Source organism: Meleagris gallopavo, chromosome 10 (genome assembly GCF_905368555.1).
Source record: "Meleagris gallopavo chromosome 10, MGAL_WU_HG_1.1, whole genome shotgun sequence".
NCBI lineage: Eukaryota > Metazoa > Chordata > Aves > Galliformes > Phasianidae > Meleagris > Meleagris gallopavo.
In genome coordinates, this window is record NC_139413.1 from 5327571 (window position 1) to 5347818 (window position 20248).

At 44.7% G+C, this 20248-nt stretch overlaps 1 protein-coding gene across 4 annotated transcripts; it reads right to left on the minus strand.

Moving 5' to 3' along the window:
* Positions 1-9668: 9668 nt before the first annotated feature.
* On the minus strand, positions 9669-19202 carry SELE (selectin E). 4 transcript variants are annotated; one of them, XM_085231740.1, is made up of 16 exons: positions 19082-19197; positions 17968-18136; positions 17599-17676; positions 16779-17165; positions 15880-15987; positions 15568-15753; positions 15170-15355; positions 14415-14600; positions 14128-14307; positions 13401-13586; positions 13114-13293; positions 12525-12710; positions 11701-11808; positions 11230-11251; positions 11066-11120; positions 9669-10708 (listed from the first exon to the last, which is right to left on the minus strand). In XM_085231740.1, the coding sequence occupies exons 3-15, from the start codon at positions 17633-17635 to the stop codon at positions 11081-11083; spliced, it is 1992 nt and encodes a 663-aa protein (XP_085087866.1). In that variant the 5' UTR covers positions 17636-17676; positions 17968-18136; positions 19082-19197; the 3' UTR covers positions 9669-10708; positions 11066-11080. The 4 variants fall into 4 exon arrangements, with proteins under 4 accessions (XP_085087866.1, XP_085087868.1, XP_085087867.1 ...); XM_085231742.1 differs by lacking the exon at positions 14128-14307 and having other exon boundaries at positions 19082-19199; XM_085231741.1 differs by lacking the exon at positions 19082-19197 and having other exon boundaries at positions 17968-18285.
* Between the last annotated feature and the right edge of the window lie 1046 nt (positions 19203-20248).

Here is a 20248-nt window from a genome sequence, read left to right on the forward strand (position 1 = left end):
CTTTTTTCTCGTCTGTGAACATACCTGCTCTACAACAACATTTGCCATTAAGGAGGACACAGCATTAGCCACATCCCTGCTGGAGTCCAGTGGAGACCAAGCAGAGCTGGCTTTGGCCTCAGTGAAGCTGTCTCGGTGCCTGTTGGGCAGATGATGAGGAGAAACATCCTTGCCTGCATGTGGGTGACCTGGACAGACCCGTGTCTGCAGTAGGCTTTCAGAAGGCAGCCAGCCTGTGCTGCAATCCATTTGTCTTGTGCTGCAGTCAGATCCCCTGGCTTCATCCCCGTGCCTGCTTTTATCTCCATTACACTCAGACCATGCGTGGGTGTCCACCAGCATCTCCCCTCTGTGTTTGGGTTTTGCCAGTCCTGATGGAGAGGAGCTACAAGCAAACAACATTCCTCTCCCTGTCTGCACTGATAATCTCAGGAACTCATCTCCTTGCACTCCACTCCAGCCTGTGTCAACATCACTGGGGTTGGGGGAGGGCAAGACTGCACTGCCTGCTGTCCCATCCTGTACTCCGTGTGCTACCCAGCCCAACACCATGCACCAGCAGGGCTCCTCTGGGGATGAGTCAGACCCACAAGGGGTTTCTGAATGCCTTCTCCTGGACTGCTCCATGTTTAAGGCAACAAAACACGCAGGTCCTGGAGTGCAAAGCGATCTCGAGACTTATCCTGCTAGAGGCTTTCAGGAACTGAAGCCTCTCAATCACTGCCAGGCCCTCAGATCATCAAATAGAACTTTGCTAGTTCAATGCACCTCAGATTTGCTTCTCCACATCCCACAACCTGCAAGGCTTCCATGCCCTAAGCAACAGTGCTCACATCCCTCCTGCATTCCCTCTCCCTTTCTCAGACCAAACATATCACAGCAGATGCCAGCGCGTGGAGCCGCTCCAGAGATCAGGCTGCAGTGTTAGGTGGCACAGCTTTAATTACACGGCTGGAGCCAGCAGAAAGGCTATGAAACACTGCTCCTCCAAAAACTGAAACCTTTGCTCCGAGAGCTCCGAGCAGAAGCAGCAGGACATGAACTCTGCCAGCGCACAAAGGAGCTGAATCGATGTCCTGTTGCTACAGCCCAGCAAAATAAGCTAATGATGGACAGGACTGCAGGTTTTCATAGGGGAGGGAAGGATTTACAGTGATACCAAAGGAATTATTTCAGCCCCACAGTGACAATACCCACCCGCTTCCTTATTATATTTTATTGATCTTGCCCTAAATACACGTGGCTGGAGGAAATGATGCATAAATTACTAACGAGTTAATTTCTTGCTCTGACACAGGCTCACAACAGCCCTTTGAAGGGGAACCAGGAAAGACAATGTGTGAAAGGATAAAGGCAACGAGACAAGCTTGGATGTAATAATCCCATGTGAATGATTATTGCTGCAACTAATGTAATCTAATAATGAAGAATTTATGCCAGATGTCCCCCGGAATATGCCAGGCAGACTCAGGATTCAGCAGTGGATCCATTTCTAAGGAAACCTTGTTAGGAGGAAAAAAAATGTTGTTTGTTTGTCAACTGAGAGCCTGTAGCCCTTTATAGACAGATACTGCAATAAGAGTATGCCTTGCAAAGCTTCCTGAAAGTGCATCCCTTAGTCCTGATTTCAAATTGGTGTTCAGGTGTAGTTTAGGATGTTGGGTTTGGGGTCAACCTTTTTCAAAACCCAGCCCTTCTCCCAAGCCAGAACTGCCACCTGCACATCTCCCAAGGATGCAGACGGAGGTGCTGAGAGGGCAGGTGAATAAAGAGAGGAAAATTACCTCCCTTTGTTTATTTTCACTGTGCACCCTTCTTGCTCACACCTGAGCTCCATCCCTGTCCTGGGGCACAACACACCCCATACACTCCTTCCTTTGTACAAGCTACAGTACACAGGAACACTGTATAGCAGGTAAAACACGGGTTGCTACAAAATAGGTACAACATCTCCCTCTTGGCTCATGCTATTTAGAAGGCTGTTCTGCAGGCTGGGCATTGGACTGGTGGAACACTGCCAACTATCCGAGTGTTTCATGAAGACTTGACCTGGACCAAAATTATCACCCATAGTGTAGACTACAGCTGGGATGGTTTGCTATTTCAAATCAGCACCTAAGGGATGGCCTTCTACACCGGGGATGGGCAGAGCTGGCATATCAAGATGTGAGGAAAGCATTGCTAATGGACACTGATTTCCAAGGCAGCATGCTCAGCAGTCACAGCCAAACTAGAGACCTGACATCAGTGCTTCCTCTTCATTCAAAAATACACAGGATAATGCGGAGCGAAAAAATAAATAAATAAATAAAACAGGCACAAACCACACTTTTCACATTCCCTCCTTCCTTCTCTTTGCTTATTCATCACCTTTTTGAAGACATTTCATACCGTAATTCCGAACACCTATTCCAGTCGTGTGCTTTGAGCTATTCTTCATAGTTGTTCCTTTCTAACTATTGTTTTTTAAGTAGCTTCAATAGGAAGGGAAGCTTCAGCAAGATCCAGATCCACTCAAACTCAAAACACTCCACCCAACTTCAAAGATTTGTTTAAGCCCCATTAACTCCAGTGGAACTTCACATCTTGTCCATTGGCTGTTTTTGCAGGAAACCCAAACTCCACAGCAAACCTGCCTGACTCCTGTACTGAGTCACAGCCCCATGTGAGCATGGTTGGATTGTATCAACATCGGTGCTTGTCCCGTGATCCTCCTTTGTCAGCCCATCTGATAGCGTGGGCTGCTCGTCTGTGTCGAAATCTATTTGACAGGGGCTCTTTGATCTGCCCATACGCTGCTTTTTCATTCTAACAGGCCCACAGCAGCAGCCCCAAAGGACTTTGCAAACAATAACATGAACATAGCTGCACTTAGGACTTGCAAACTCTGATTTTAGTCCCTTTGTACGTCAGATGCCACCAGGCCCAATTTGCAAACAGGACCTAAGATCAGGCCTAATTTTAGCAAGCCTTTGGGCTCCAGGTCCCCTGGCTGTGCTTGCTTTGATGAAACATGATCCTAGGATGAAAGAAAGCAAAAACCCAGCTGGCACCTGCAGGGAGGGCAGGGAGAGGGAATCTGGCAGACAGGAGGTTCCTACAGAGATTGCCAACACTACTACACGTCTGTTTTGCTTTTTGGGCAGCACAGCGATTCCAAAGGTGATAAACATTTGGCTTGGCTAGCCAGACAAGATGTGCCCACATCAGATATTGCGTTCTCCCTCCTCTCTCACTAGCATCTCTGCACCTCTCAAGGCAGCCCCTTCTGTTGCGCTTCACGTCGCCGGGCTGCAGAGAGCATCCAGGCTCTGCTGGAGTGAAGCACATCGGTGGGAAGAGCTGCTCCCTTGCTAAGTGTGGGCCAGCTGGCTGGGCTGCATCTGGACGACTCATTTCAAATGTCAGTCTGGAGCACAACGCAAGGCTTTTCATTACAGGACACATCTGAACTTCAGGCAACCCTGAGGTTACTGTAGCCTTTTTAGAAATGCAGCTTTATTTACAATTCAGTGTCATGAAAAGACAAATCTTTAAGTTGGGAGTGCTGGTTTTGTTTTTTTTTGTTTGTTTGTTTGTTTGTTTTTCCCCCAGACACTTCCAGTGTGAAAGAATGATTCTTTAAAGCAAGACTTGCTATTATCTGAGCATTAAAAGAGGTTAGGAAAGATTGTTGACTCCCCTCACTGTTCTGCAGGAATCCCCTATAACCCAGTTATGCTTTTCAACCAAAGAGCATTTGGAAGGTTCCCTACAATCTCTTCCTATAAACACCTATTGGTTCCACCCTGCTATGAAGGATGCGGGTGTGCTGGCTCAACCCACTTATCAGCCAGCCACCTACAGCTGGATTGGCTCGTTGCCCCTGCAGGAGCAATCAGCATCCTCTAACAGAGGATGGGCAGGCAAGCCAAAGCACTGATTTCAAACCTCATCTCTCACCCCTCAGCCTCTCAGAGATGCCTACAGCATCTCTAGGGCCGCACATTTTAGGCATGAGCCCCTGAACTAGGCTTTATGGAGGTGATCTGGACAGCTGGACCCCTTCTAGGAAGGAAGGGGCAGCTGATAGCATTACTGTGTCTGCACTCTGTCACAGACTGTGCTTGCCTGCACCGGAAGCAACATGCAAGGCAAACATGCAGACCTTGGTGGAAGCTATAGCAATTAGGTTAATGAAGAGCTGGAGCTGTCCCATATGTTTTCTGATCTGTTGTTCTTTGAGTGCCATACTGCACCTGTTCCCACAGCATCCAAAGGCCTCAACGGCACAGATTTGCCTGCACCAGACACAGGAGCAGAAGGAGGACTGATACAGATTGCTGGCATAATGCGGAGGCAGAAGTTGCTCAGATTTAGCCATCAATGATACTGGGAAATAAAACTAGTGCTCATCCCTCCAAGACAACGCAGCTAATAGACACAGATCGGGATTTCTGAAAGAGCTGGAGTTTCAGGCACTAAATTGCTCCAACTATCCAGGAGCCATAGATCCATGTTGCTGGAATTCCTTGGAGCATCCCTGCAGCTGCCCAGGTCCCACTCAGAAAGCCCCTGATTTTTGCACACAGTCACAGTGCACAGTGTCAGCTTCCACTGATGTGCGTGCCATCACTCAGCCAGGGACAGGGCTTTGGAGTAGGTGACTTCTCAGAGCCCCTTGAATCTCATTTCTTAGGATGCTCTGACAAGATCTTTCCCCAGATACAAGCTCAGAGAAAAACCTGCTCTTCAGAACTAGCTTTGCTCATTACAAAGTCTAGAGGAGTCCATATTCCCAAAACATTTGTAAGACAGACAGTCCATCCTTCCCCAGAGCATTTCCACTGCCCACAAGTGTGGATGTGGCACTAGGGGGCACAGTCAGCGGGTGTAAGGCAATGGAAAGCACAGCAATGACAGCAGAGTAGCAAAGTCCTAGGATGCAGCAAATGAGAACTTGCTCAAACACAACAGCTGTCAGTACAGAAATAAAGGAAAGAATCTGCTTACCTTCCAAAGGCTTGAGATACATAGAAATCTCCAGAAGGAAACAAACAAACAAACAAAAATCCCTTAATTCCACAGCCAACCCTTAAATGAGGTCTGGGAAGGGGTGGATCCTGGCTCCAGCCCTTCCATCACTCAGGTTCATTGCACACACCTGAGCTCCCCTGAGTGGGCCCTGCCTTCCTACCAGGTGTTCAATCACTGCTTCAGGCTGTGACTTAGCATTTCTGCTACACTGGGCATGGTGGGGATGTGTTGATGGTTGGACTAGGTGGTCTTTTCCACCTTAATGATTCTACTATTTCTCAGAGGCAGATCACTTTCTGGAGCTAGGCTTCAATGCTGACATGAAAGCAGAGAGTATCTGCCATTTGTAACCATTCCTGCATCCTGCTAGAACATGAATAAAGTGCTTTAAAAGTCTCCAGAGCTGTCACCAGTTTCCATGCCAAAAGGCTGACCTTCAAGGCAGCACACAGGGAAGGATGCTGTGACGGGTCGTTCACCATTTAATGAGGCAAGAACCGAAATCTGCAAGGAAACGGGATGTAAAAGTGACAAAAGAGAAACACGGGCCAGCCTGCCATTCGTGTGCACACAGGAACATTTGCACGTTATGAGCTTCCTCTGGCAGCATCTGAAATACTCATGAGCACTGAAAGGAACCGCCCATGGCCTCAATGCAGCCAAACTGAGCAAATGCTGCCTGCAGTCTGGGTAACACAGTGCTCTCTGCACTCAGCATGGCTTTGAGGAGCGAGGTGCTTGTTTCTTAGTAATTGCAGTTATTGCATTGCATGAGAAACTTTTTACCTCCATTGGGTTTTAAAACCTGGATTTTAAAGTCAGTATGAGGGAAGACGTGGAGTTTTTAAGCTTCTGGCATATCAGGTGGGATTTGACATCACTCTGAGCAAAACTTACACCCTCTGCTCCAACTGGGTAATGAAATAGTGCTGAATATTTGTGAAAAAAAGCTAACGGAGGGAAAAGAAAATGAAGCAGATTGATCTGTACTGACCCCAGCAGTGCTATCTACCTGCCCTAGTTCAAAGGAGCAGCGTGATAAATGCATTCAGGTGAACAGCTGGCCTGGCTTGGATTCAAATGAACCACCAACCTGAGTATGCTCTGCATGAAGAGGATGTCTGAGCAGTGCATGCAAAATGCACTGTGGCTTTGCCAATTACCCGTGGAATGCAAACTACTGCTGTCCCTCCAAAAGAACATGGTGAGAGTCTCTCAGCTCTGCTCAGACCCTACCCCCACCCAACCTGCAGGCATTCTATAGGTTTGATAATTCAGCCTTTGCCAAGGGGTGAAAATGATATCATGCATTCCATCTGGTTGCTTCCAACAGTTGTGTCTTGGTCAAAAGAGAGTCAACGTAAAATAGCAAGGGTTTACTCTGTTCTCCCACTGCAGCCACACTGACATCAGCTGCAGCAAGGAACGGGAAAGGAGAGCAGTGAGGATGGGATAGGGCCATGTCTCTCTTAGGATAGGACTTTCTAGAACTATGCTTGCTGTCATTTTGGCTAAAATAGCATCATTTCCCTGTGGCACATTTCATTACCCAAGTGAACCCAGCATTTCACCATGTCTGATTTGTATGTTATCTGAGTTGTTTGCGCTGATATGAGATAAGATGAAGGGGGGACGTCACTGTTTCGTGCAGCGTTGGCTGGGCTCTGTTTTCCTCTTGGTGTAGGTCAGGCTGGGCTCGATTTCCCAAGATCCCAAAGAGAAAACATCCTGCCTGATTGCAGCCCCTCCTTTCCCAGAAATCGCACTGTGGAATAAGCCCTGAACGCAGTGTTTCCTGTCTTCCCTTTAACCCTTTACCTTCCACCCAAGTGCTCCATGACACAAGCCTGTTCCAGCAGGCATGGATTCAGTATGCTCCCTCCTCCTGCCCACTCAAAGGCTGTCAGAAGCCCAAAATGACAGGACTGGAGTGCCAGAAGCAAGCAAGTCACCTGCAATTTCACACCTGCCTTCGTTGCCTTTGTGGCAGCTGGTAAGGCGAGAAGCTGATGAAGGTCCCACTTGGCCCGGGCTGAAAGTCAAAGCAATTGTTGGGCCTTTCAAGGAACGTCCTTTCCTGAAGTGGGAAGGCAGGTAGAAAACCTGCTGGCAGCTGCCTGGAGGCATCTGCTGCCTTGCTGAGGAGGTATTTGTGCTTTTTTTGCCCTGTTCTTGGCAATATTCCTGAGCTGGAGAAAGCATTGGCCATCATCAGCTGTGCAAGCACTTTCTGGGCAGTGGATTTCTTTCTAATCATTGGAGCCACAGCTCAACTGTGCTGGCCAGGCCTGCCTCTCTCCTAGGCAAGATTTAACAGCACCAGGTGAGCAGAAATAACCACCTACCAATTTTGACTCCGCTGGCCAAATTTAACCTGCAATTTTCCTTGTTTCACCTTAGAGGTGTGCATGTGAGAAGCCATAAACTGAGATAGGGAGCCCCATAAAATGACTGTGCAAATGTTAGAGGCTGGACTGTGATACCTGTGTCTGTTCTGCTCTCTGCTAAGCTTTTTCTGCCTAATACCAACAGGAGGTTGGCCTGCCAGCCTGTGGGCAAGGCCACGTTGTATTCATTTGCTGTGAAATACGGCTCTCGAGGAGCAAGTGTCTTGTGTTCTTATCTGTCCCTCACCAGCAGCTGCACATTAGCAGCAGGCTCAGGCCAGGAAGCGGCAGCCAGTCTCCCTGCAAAAACCAGAGGAATGCAAGCAGGAGCAAGACTTGGGACAGAAAACAGACTCACAAAGGGCTTGAACGCATCACATAGTACAGACATTGCATGTCGCAGTCTGGCATCCCGGCCCTAATACCCTCTGACAGCTCCCAGAGCAGGAGCTGGGCAGGTTAGTGATTTGATCATGACTCTAACTCCTGCAAGAGCTTCAGAGTTCCTGCTGCCAGTCCTCGCAAAGCACGCAAGGAGCTGCAAAGCCTGGCAGCTTCCAGAGCGTGTGGCAGTGACCTACCTTTGTGAGCTAAGAACTGCTGGCCAAATGCTGGGTCCAGTCCAACCCTTGTAAACCAGAGCTGTGGAAGGCAGCTTCAGCCAGGCCCTAGTAAATGAGTGCTTGTTTGATGGCTAATTGCTTATGAAAATAAAAGGCACAATCCCAATGTGGGCAGGGCTTATACTGCTGCGGGCCCGAGAACCGAGGAGTTTAAGAGAAATAGAACAACAGGAGATAAGGAAAGTTTCTCCAGCAAAGAATATGTGGAGCTTTGGTGGTCCTATGGTGATATGAGCAGTACAACAGAGGTATTTAGAGAGCATCTTACAGCAAATATTCCCACAGCCACTCTGGCCAGAGCAGGATCCAAACAGACATCAAACAGAATTGCTGCATTCATGGTCACCATGACAGGGGATGTGTACATTACACTCTCTGAAGATCTTATAGGCCTGGACATGCCATAACATCACAGTTGGTAATTTCATAGGATCATTCAGGTTGGAAAAGGCCGCTAAGATCATCTAGTCCTAACACCAAGCCATCACCACCATGCCCAAGAAGCCATGTCCCTCAATTTGTGTCCTGAAGCAGGAAAAAACAGTGCAAGTCCTATAAGATCCCAGGAGAAGTAAAGAAAAGCTGCTAGCAGCACTAGCTCCGGTCAGCTCCTCGGAGAGAAGCTGGGCTCCCTTGATTGAATGGCAGGAGCCATGGTGGCCTGAGCAGCTGTCTCCAGAGGATGCTACAGGACTTTGCACATAGAGGACAACAACAAGGACAGGCTGGGAGACCCATGTGGTGGTTTAGCTCTCAAAACAGCTCCTGCAGGGATTCAGAGCAGGGCGTTTCGGGCTAATCTCTACATCCCCTCAGGGAACCTGAAGGATTACTGCTCTACATCTGCTCACACGGTTGGGCCCCACCTTGTCAAGGCGGGGGGAAGAGCTGGCAGCCGCTCTCGATTTGTTAATCGGTTTGGGATAAACAGCAATGGACCCTGTTCATCTTGGTGCAGCAACCTCTGACTATCTTTGCTAGCTGGTCTGATGGCTTCTCTTGAGCCTTGCCTAGGGCTGGAGCCATAGTGCAGCTTTCTTGGATGTGTCAACGGCTGGGGAAGGGCAGCCACAGCAGCACCTGGCCATTCCTGGCAGCTGGCCATCACTACCCTAGGGCAGCATTTGTTACAGCCCAAGACAGAGTGGGAGTAATGGAGGTCCCCAGAAATCAGTTACCACAGAGCTGTGCTTTCACCTGCTAGCCCATGTTCTCCCAGTCCTTTGCTAACTTCCCGGCAGAATAGGCTGCAAAAGGCCTGCATGAGCTAAGTGGTGCATGCTGTTAACTGTGCACCAAGGTCACCCACTTGCTTTTCCTTCTGCTCTCCTCTCCCTCCTGAGCATGCATGTGTCGAAGCTCACTGCTGTTCCATGCACTTTCTTTATGGGATGCAGTGCTGAGCTTTCTTCCTTTCAGGACCAGAAATGCTGGTTTTCAGTCCAGCTATGGCTGTGCTGGCTCCCAGGCAGTCAGTGCCATCTGCTGGCTGCTCTTTCCCTGACTACTACGAAGACATGAAAAGCTAAGTACAAGCTTCCAGTCTTACAGTTTAACCATCTTCCCCACACCCTGACTTTCTGCTGCTGAAGCCATATTCACAGGGCACATTTAAAAGATGGACATTTTCAGAAAGGGAGCATTCTCTTTAAAAAATTTTATTAAATACTGCTACAAATAGGACAATACACATCAGATTCTAAGTCTAGCAGAGATGATTAATTTATAACTTAAACATAACTTAAGACTCTCATTTGAAGTCCTTTAACAGCACAATAAGTCATACTTGCAACATGTATAAAAATCTGAGGCTTCTATTTTATCTGTAAATTATGTTCATAAGATTACATGCCTGCATATTTTGGACTTATTTTAAAATGTCCTAGGCCCAGATCAGGATCAAGTGTTTTAAATATATTTCCAATTAACAGCACAGAAATACCCTCGGTAAAAATTACACAACAAATTAAATATTTACATTCACACATCTGTATTACAGTACGCAATCCCATGGGGATGAGAACTTCCCATCTACTTGCTGCATTCAGAAACCAGAGTACCAAGTACAAGCACTATCATTCCCAGTGCCATCAACAAAAAGAAAGTTCAAAGGCTTTCTGGAACATGCAGCAGAAACCCAGATAATTGCCTATATCATTTCAGGCATATGGGAACATCTTAAAATAAAATGACTTCAAGAATAAGCCAGATCAATGGCTTCAAAGCAATTCAGAGAATGTTTTTAACCCCAATTATTTTGTTTCTGCCAGCATAACCCATATGTCTCCAAAGGAGACATCTCCAGCAGTGTAATAAGTGAGGTGAAATAATGCATGTCTTCACCTCACCTAGGTACCTCACCTAGTAGACCAGAGGAGAAACCAGCCTCCTCCTTAGGCAGCAGCTTACTATTTGCTCACCATCTGGACAAGACATGGCAAGCTCCCAGTTATGATAACTACATGACTGAATGTAGACAGTGTTTTGCCAGAAGGCCAGAGTTTTGCTCTCTGCTTGTTAGTCTTCTATGGAAATACCAGACAGCTTGAGTTCAAAATTTGAGCAATACACAAGGTGAATCATCTTGTCAGCAAGAGGTAAAAACATCTGGTCAGCTGCTGATTTGCATGCAGTTTCATTTCCTGAAAATCTCTGAGACATAAGCAAAGATGGCTTCAATTCCTGCAGAGAGAAGACCATTCCTCTATAAATTGGAAAAATTGGCACAGATTTGTACTTGCTGTCACATCAGAGGAATTTTGTATGCAACAGGAAGCAAGAATGTACAGAAGTGTTCCTAATATTATATACAGCTAGACAGACAGCATAGCACAATAATCCCTTAGGAGCTGAATGACAATTTCTAAATCAGTAAATCTATCAGTTTCCTTAGGAACTTTGGTGCAATGGCAAAAGTCATGTTAGGTACCACAAAGCGTACATTGCAATTTTTGCAAGTGTGTAGCAATTAGTAGGCTCTGATTACTTCTGTGATTAGAAGGAAGAGAATTTGGGAATGCACCTATCTCGTGTGCTTACCTGAAACACCTGGAGTTAGACATTCTGGTTTTCAGTAGTGAGGTGCTGACAGCTGCTGTAAGAACAGAAATGAAAAGTACTTTAGTGACAACTGTTCTATACCTACTGGATTTTAGCAAAACGATTGCAATGCTTTTCATGCTGCTTTTTGAGACACAACTTACCTGGCAGGAGTGAATTTCCTTACTGCAAGAAGAAAAAGAAAAAAAATATTAGCGTTTCAAGATGAAAGCCCTCTCTTGCAAACTTTTTTCCTATTAAAAAATCTTATCTGAATATTTGATAAAAACCATTCATCTAGCAACAGAAATCTCACAGCTAGTTATTACTGTATTGTCATTAGCCCCAGCTCAAATTCCCGTTCACTTTTCCTGGCAGTAATTACTGATGAATAACCATTGGCTTTTTCATCTCTAATTCTTGTTTTCTCAATTATTTTTTAACTCTTTCAGATTTTTAAATGTTTATCATAAAACCAAACATGTCACACATGCAGGCTTCCTGAAAGTAACACTGGAATTTGTTTACGTGAATATTTTCACTTTTTCAAAAGGCAAATGTTTGAGGTTTTTCCTCCCCACTAAACAAATTTCAGGAAGGTAAATAAAATTAATGGAAACAGTCCAATTGCTCACCTTTGCTTCGTAACCGTTTTGCAAGCCAAAAGAGAAATGATGCTGTGGCAAGCAGAGAGGTAGTGGTGGCTGCTATGCCCACAGTGACATAGGCAACTTGTTGAGAAGCTGAAAGAAGAAAAACAGCTGCAGTGAGATCAAGAGGCACGTGGTTTCCTCCTCTTTGAGAGTCCGACTGAAATCAATGAAATTATTCAGGGATCTGAATTCTGCCCAAATAGAGTGGAGTTGAGCTCTTGGGACCTACAGCAAAGGCACATCACTGAGCCAATCATGTTCCTACTGGGGACAGGGGAAGAGCTCTTACTGTCTTGGATGAAAAGGGAGACTTTTGCCCTGTAAATTTACAGCCTTTCACAGAAAAGCTCTGTGAGGAGCTCACTCAAGAAGCTATCACATCAGATTTATAGATCTACAAACTTCTTTTACTGAGAAGCAGACTGAGTAATGCAAATTTTTCTATAATGCTCTACTTCTCTAGAAAAGCTCTTCATTAACATGGAAATAGCTCAGCATGAGAAATATTTTAGTTAAGAACACACACAAAAAAACGCCTAGAGTCAGGTTGAGGCTTTTGGTTTTGATTAAAAAAAAATAAAAAAAATAAAAAAAAAAAAATCAAGGCTTCCCATCGAGACCCATCAGGAATGTTCCCTCCTATTTTCAAGGATCCTATTCAGAGATTTCCTTAGGTTTCTTCCTTTGTGGGCTGCACTACAAGTTCTAACTCATTACTTGCTGTTATGCCCTCCACCCTTCCATGCCTCCTATTTTGGCCAGGAAAATAGTGAGATCTTTTTTCTGGTTAGTCACAGATAGAATACCTTCACATGTGGGCAGACTGGCACTCCAGTTTCCTGAATGACTGCACTCAAGAACATGAGATCCACTGAGATTCCATCCTTCTAGGCAGCTGAAGTGGCAGGCTGTGTTATATGTGAAGTTCCCAGCACCATGTATGCAATCCATGGAACCTTTCTCAGGAGACTTCAGTGGTTCACACTGTACAACTGAAATAAAGAAAAAAAATGGTTGAGACGTAAACGACTTTCCTGTCTTTGACCCTACTCTTTGCACTAGTAAATGTACACTGTATGTTCAAAATCATTTGAATGTGGGGTGAGGGGAGTTCAGAAAGCCATGAGCAGGTATTCTGAAAACAGGGCAGGTCACAGCTGAAAGCATTAGAGATAGCACAGACATTAGCTTGGAGCAGGTCAGAATAACATACTCCTCTTTTAGCTGACAAGAAGATATATCCTGCCAAGAACTAACCTCTACTGAGGCCATGATATTACTTTGTGCATTGAATCAGTGCTGGATATTTATTGAATTGAACCTGTACTCTCATGGATAGGATTTCAGAGTATTGCACATTAACAAGAAAACATATTCCAACCCAGTAAATCTCACCTTTGCATTTTGGGAATGGCTCTGACCACTGTCCCTGTGCCATGCACTTAATGCTGGATGGGCCCTCCAAAACGTAGCCTTCTCGGCAACGGAAATCACAATGTGAGCCATAGGTGAGATCTGCAGAAGCACAGCTCACAGAACCTTCTTCTGGCCAGGTTACAGCCTCACACCTCACAGCTGCAACGCACAGATCACAACAGCAGTCAGCACAGAGGTCTCAGGAATTCAACATGCCAATCAAAGCTGATAGGCCCAAGGGCTTGGGCAGGCATGGAAAAACGTACCTGCACAGGATGGCTGCTGCTTGTCCCAGGCCCCAGAAGATCCACACTGCAGCGTGGATGGTCCTGTCAGAGCAAATCCTTCCTCACAGGTGAACTCACAGGTGGTACCCCAGGTAAGCTCTCCAGAGGGATGGGAGCAGTTCAGAGAGCCATGAGTGGGCTTTTGTAAAGCAGGGCAGGTCACAGCTGAAAGCATAAAAAACAGCACAGACATTAGCTTGGAGTAGGTCAGAATAAATACTCCTCTTTCAGATGACAAGTGGATGCGTCCTGCCTGGAGCTCTCCCCTACAGAGCCATAGTACTGCTCTTCACCCCTAGCAGTGTCTCAGGAAACAGGAATTACAGCATGCTCCACTGTGGAGCCAGAACTCTTAAATATGTATTTAAAGCATACAAGCTGTTCCTAATACTGTCTCCAGATTATGAGATGCATTTTTGGGGTGTAAACTCCCATTTGAAGATGGAGAGTTCCTGTCAGGACACCCCACTTCAATGGTCTGTTACCACTTCTGCTGGAGTAGTTTCCAAGTGTAGTTTCTCAAATTGTATTGCTATGTCCACTTTAATACAGCAGGATATGTGATCGTTGTCTCGAAACCTCTTTAAGAGATTAACCTACCAGAGATGATTGTTACTATTTGACAATACTTGAATTATTCAGTCTTTTCAGACTATTTGAGCTAATGTTAAGTTTAACAGATGATTTCTAACCCAGTAAATCTCACCTTTGCATTTTGGGAACGGCTCTGACCACTGTCCCTGTGCCATGCACTTAATGCTGGATGGGCCCTCCAAAACGTAGCCTTCTCGGCAATGGAAATCACAATATGAGCCATAGGTGAGATCTGCAGAAGCACAGCTCACAGAACCTTCTTCTGGCCAGGTTACAGCCTCACACCTCACAGCTGCAACGCACAGATCACAACAGCAGTCAGCACAGAGGTCTCAGGAATTCAACATGCCAATCAAAGCTGATAGCCCCAAGGGCTCGGGTAGGCGTGGAAAAACATACCTGCACAGGATGGCTGCTGCTTGTCCCAGGCCCCAGAAGATCCACACTGCAGCGTGGATGGTCCTGTCAGAGCAAATCCTTCCTCACAGGTGAACTCACAGTTGGTACCCCAGGTAAGCTCTCCAGAGGGATGGGAGCAGTTCAGAGAGCCATGAGTGGGCTTTTGTAAAGCAGGGCAGGTCACAGCTGAAAGCATAAAAAACAGCACAGACATTAGCTTGGAGTAGGTCAGAATAAATGCTCCTCTTTCAGATGACAAGTGGATGCGTCCTGCCTGGAGCTCTCCCCTACAGAGTCATAGTACTGCTCTTCACCCCTAGCAGTGTCTCAGGAAACAGGAATTACAGCATGCTCCACTGTGGAGCCAGAACTCTTAAATATGTATTTAAAGCATACAAGCTGTTCCTAATACTGTCTCCAGATTATGAGATGCATTTTTGGGGTGTAAACTCCCATTTGAAGATGAAGAGTTCCTGTCAGAACACCCCACTTCAACGGTCTGTTACCACTTCTGCTGGGAGTACAGCTTCCAAGTGTAGTTTCTCAAATTGTATTGCTATGTCCACTTTAATACAGCAGGACATGTGATCTTTGTCTCGAAACCTCTTTAAGAGAAATACTATAAACCTACCAGAGATGATTGTTATTATTTGACAATACTTGAATTATTTAGTCTCTTCAGACTATTTGATGAATTCAACATGCTAATCAAAGCTGATAGCCCCAAGGGCTCGGGCAGGCGTGGAAAAACGTACCTGCACAGGATGGCTGCTGCTTGTCCCAGGCCCCAGAAGATCCGCACTGCAGCGTGGATGGTCCTGTCAGAGCAAATCCTTCCTCACAGGTGAACTCACAGGTGGTACCCCAGGTAAGCTCTCCAGAGGGATGGGAGCAGTTCAGAGAGCCATGAGTGGGCATTTGTAAAGCAGGGCAGGTCACAGCTGAAAGCATAAAAAACAGCACAGACATTAGCTTGAGATAAACTTAAAAAAAGCATTTTTTCTTTCCTGAAACTTAGTAACATATCTAATGCATAGAAACAGCTTTAGATATAGGCCAGAATCTCAGTTTGTATCCATTAATAGAGTTCCACAGACTTCAGTGCTGCTATGTATAATGCAGAAATCTCATCTACCTTGCTTGACAAGCTCACCTTTGCATGATGCAAGTGTGTCGGACCAGTTTCCAGAAGACGTACAATATACTGACTCCAGTCCATTCAGCTCATAGCCTTCTTCACATTGAGCTGTGCATGACGAGTTGTAGCTGAAGTCCTCCAACGGGTGGTTGCACTCAAGGCTTCCGTGATCAGGTTTCTTTAGTGGATCACAAGTCTTAACTTCAAAGGAACACAAGAAGGTACATAGTCAGTCTCTTTTGTTAAGCGGGCAAATCAAGCCAGACAAACAGAACTAAGCTAGCATGACCATCTCCCTGGTTGGAAAGAAGGATGTAGTAATCTTACCAAATTCACAATCTGGCCCATAGAATCCAGGGTTACACTGGCAGGTGTGATTGTTAATAGTCTCTATGCATTCTCCACGGCCACTGCAGAAAGATGGATTGCAAGAAGCTGCAAAAGAGAAAAAAAACAGAAAGAAGTCCATCAAATAAAAGAATCAGCACTGGCCACTAATTAAATCTGGTCTGTGCTTCCTTTATCTTTCTGTCACTAAAGAAGCAGTTTGTGAAGCAAAAGAAATGGAGGAAATTTTGATATATTAGTTAAATCTGCCATTTTACAGAAGCATTTCAGAAATCAATGCCTCTGACAGACTAGCTCACAATGAAAAGATTCCAAGGGAAACTCTAAGACCACTTGCTCTCAGGTAGATATTAATGATATTTAAAATGCAAAAGGAACAATATGTGTGAGATAAGTAGAAAACCTCAGCAGAGGCATTCTTCCTTACCTCAGCTCTGAATTGACAGATATTTGACTTAGATTTATTTTTTTTTTTAAACCTAGCCTTAGTAATCTCTATATAGAGTGTATAGCATACATACATGATGTTAGATTTAACCCAATGCTCTATAGCCAGCAGAGAGACAGACACCTTCAAAAGGACAATTCTTATCTAGCTCAGACAATTACTTGATGAAAGCCAACTTCTGAAAGAGCCATTTTCTCTCCACTGATTATAGAGCCTGATGGCTTGCTTAGAAAAGATGTATTATACTCTGAGGGCTAAGAGGTGAGATCCATCTAGCTCTTAGAAAAAGAGCAATCTCAGCCCTGTGAGTAAGGATAAGTGTAGGATGTTCACACAGTCAGGCAGTTAGCATGTAAAACTAGGTTAAACAACCCATTCCACTATCTCATCTCCACAGGGGCTCACTGAAATGGACTTTATGATACTATACCTGTATAGCACAAGGCAACCTTTTTTTTCTCACACTTCTCATCATTCCATTTGCCGTCATCCTTCCCTCTTTTGATGTAGATTTCAACACAGTCCTCGTTGTTCCCTTTGCCATTTGGTTCACCTGAAGCCCAATTTTCTGCTTCATCTGTCAGTTCTTTGTTTGTTCCGACCCAGATCCATGTACCATTAATTTTTCTGATACCAATCCAGTAGTAACTCGGATTGAAGGGTAAGAAGTCATTAAGATGGTTGATTTCATCCTTATTTTGAATGGCAACCATGTTAGTATACCTCTTTTTGCACCATAACTCTGCCTCTTTGTAGGTCATGTTTGTGTCTGAATAATGGTATGTCCAACAATTCACCACCTCTAGTATTGTAAGCCCTAGAATGAAAAGATGGCAAAAAGTTGGTATTGGACATTTCCCCAACTCTTTCTCTAGAAAGGATACACAAAACTTTATAAACATTGCACATTTGTCAATATCTGAAACGGCATTAAAATTTAGTGGCAATTATTTTACAAGTTATTAACCAACAAGTTTCAAAACAGGCAAGTCACCATCAAGTATAGCAACTTCAGCCTGTCAAACTACGTCCATTTATACAAAGATCTGCAGAATTCATATCACATCATAGGAGCCAATTACACTTTTGTCAGGCAATCAGGGTAAAGTTTTGCATTGCAGTTACAGCTTTTTCTATGTGAATCTAGCCTCAAGCTAATTCAGTCAGATTCAAAAAATATCTGTTTAATTCCAAACTCAAAACTAAGCACACTAACCTTGCCACTCAAATAGTTTTCTGCACACACTTACCGTAAGCAAGAAGAGACAGGAACCACAGGCAATTCATTTCTCTGTGTTTTCTCTTCTCTTTATCTTTTAAGCAGATGGCTATGAAAGATCAAAGGAACACATTTGTAGAGAATATACACCACGTTTTTTTACTATCCAATATAAAATACTGCCTGAGCAATCTTCTCTGCATACTTTTAGAGCATCATTCTAAAGAATTAAGTAAGATTTCCATTCTTGAGAGATCAACCATTTAAAACAGCTCTTAATGTCAAGATAGCTTTTAAATTTAAATAGCTCTTAAAAAAAAAACAACATTAGCACAGAATTCTCTCTCCAGTTTTCCTCTAGCTGAGATAGAATATAATAAAACAGCCAATTTATACTCACAGGTTGTAGCTGTATTGGTCAGGTGCTGTAGAAGTCCTCTGTAATATTTCTCAGTGACTGCTCTCTGTTGCTGAGCTGCTGAACACGGACTTGAAGATAAAGCTCAGCTCAAAGTGTCTGGACTGTGTCTCCCTTGCCTGTAGTACAGCCTTTTATTCTCTCAGCCAGCCTGTTGTTCATAGTACGGGAAATTCCACGTAAAAAAAATTTCTTGGAAAACCCCAGGATCACATCCTCACACATGAAGCTCAATGATTCCCCTTGCCAATCAGCCCTCCCATGCTGTGCTGCCAAGCTGCCAAATGGTAGATTACAGCTTTACTGACGGAAGCACACAATTCCAGGATATCAGAAAGGAGCAAGAAAGTTAAAGAGTTTGTTGTCTAAATAGATTCCAACTTTTCTCCTAGGAGAATGTTTTGCACCAAGCTGCTACCATTTCTTTTGGCATCTCAGTAAGAAAGGCATTGACAATTAAAAGCTGGTTAACTAATTCATTGAGTAAAGATTAAAATTGCAGCTGGTCAATCTCTTCCTTGTGGGACACAGCACATTGTGCAGAATGTGGACTTAGCTCTGACCTTGAACAATATGTTCCAATATTCTCATCTCAATAGTTACAATTCCTTACCAGGTGCATACAATATTTCAGGTGGACAAGACAATATACTAGTCATAGACTGAATCCACCCACATTGATTGTGTATACACTGATTAATTATACTACTGCATAGTGCAGTCACATGGTGTCAATGGTATGAAGGCACACACCTGGGTAGTCATGGATACTGTGCTATAGCTGGTTGGTGAGGGGTTATGGGCTATCCATACATCTATGTGTGCTTCTGGATATAAAGTATGTACTGCTGAGGGCTGTACGTAGGTGAATATGCTTGGTTCTCCACCCTATGCAAAGGCATGATACTTAAGATGTGTTGCAAGGTCCACACTCCCCAGCAGTCCCACCTCTGGTCAATTGGAAGTGGCATTATTCCCTTGTGCCCTGACCAGTAGAGTCACCTCACCCCTTGTTCCACAGCCACGTAGGCAGTAACCATGAAGACTCCAGTACATGGTTCAGTTGCTAAATTAGTATCCAGGCACGAAGACTCACCATTACAGGTAAGGTTTAGTCTCAACAAGTGTTGTCAGCAACAGGAGGACAGAGGGCATTGTCTTTCAGATCTGTAAAACAGTTATAGTTCATACTGTACACGTTGAAACACATATTTTGAAGGCTCACTCAGCCTGTCCTTCCAGTGGCTCTTGGATCCCAAGCTAAGATCTTAGTTGATGTCATTTCCCCAAGAAGTACTAAGTGGAGGCTCATGCTGGCTATTGGGAACAGGTTCTTCACCAAAAGGGTGGTCAGGCACTGGAACAGGCTCCCCAGGGGAAAGGGGCTTGACACTGAGCTTGCAGGAGTTGAAGTGTCTGGACAACGCTCTCAGTCATGTGGTCTGATATTTGGGTGTTCTGCATGGAGCCAGGAGTTGGGCCCAGTGATCCTCATGGATCCCTTCCAAATCAGGATATTTTATGATTCTACGTAGATCCCTACTCATCAGCAGCATCAGCATCATCCTGGTACATACTGTACTGCTCTACATGATTCATCCTCGCAGCAACTGATGAGCAGTATGAATTTGAACATGGACTTTTTTATTCAGGATCACAGCCGTGTGGCTTCACAATGTAAATCAGTTTCTCAGCATGTCTGAGTGAAGGAGAGCTTTCACTTGGTGTTTCAAAAGCATTACTTCTTTCTACTAACCCATCCCCTCAGGGATGGTGAGGGATACGACAGATCCAATGCACATCAGTCTTGACAGCACGTTGCCACACCATATGATGCAGAAAAGAGGATCCATTATCTGATGGATGCATGTAGGCTATCTATAGGGTATCTCCAAGGGTAGACACATGTAGGGTATATCGTAGTAGGTATAAGGAATATACTTCAGCAGATTTTTTCCTCAAAACTGGGACAAGGCATAACACATTCTCTTTGAATTCAGCATAACAAGTGCCTAAGAATGGAAATATATCAACCTATTTCTAAGCGAGTTACTATGTTAAGATATTCCTTTCAATACCAGCTGACAGCTTGACAGCTTAAGCTATCAGCATTCTATTCCACCTGGAGCTGCTGATAAATATTACAGCAGAACAGGTAGACTGGGTAAAGGCATAAAGCAGTTTCAAGGACTACCTTTTGCTTTATTCAAAAAAGTAAAACATTTGTGAGAACCCATAGCTTGATAAATCTCTACCAATTAAG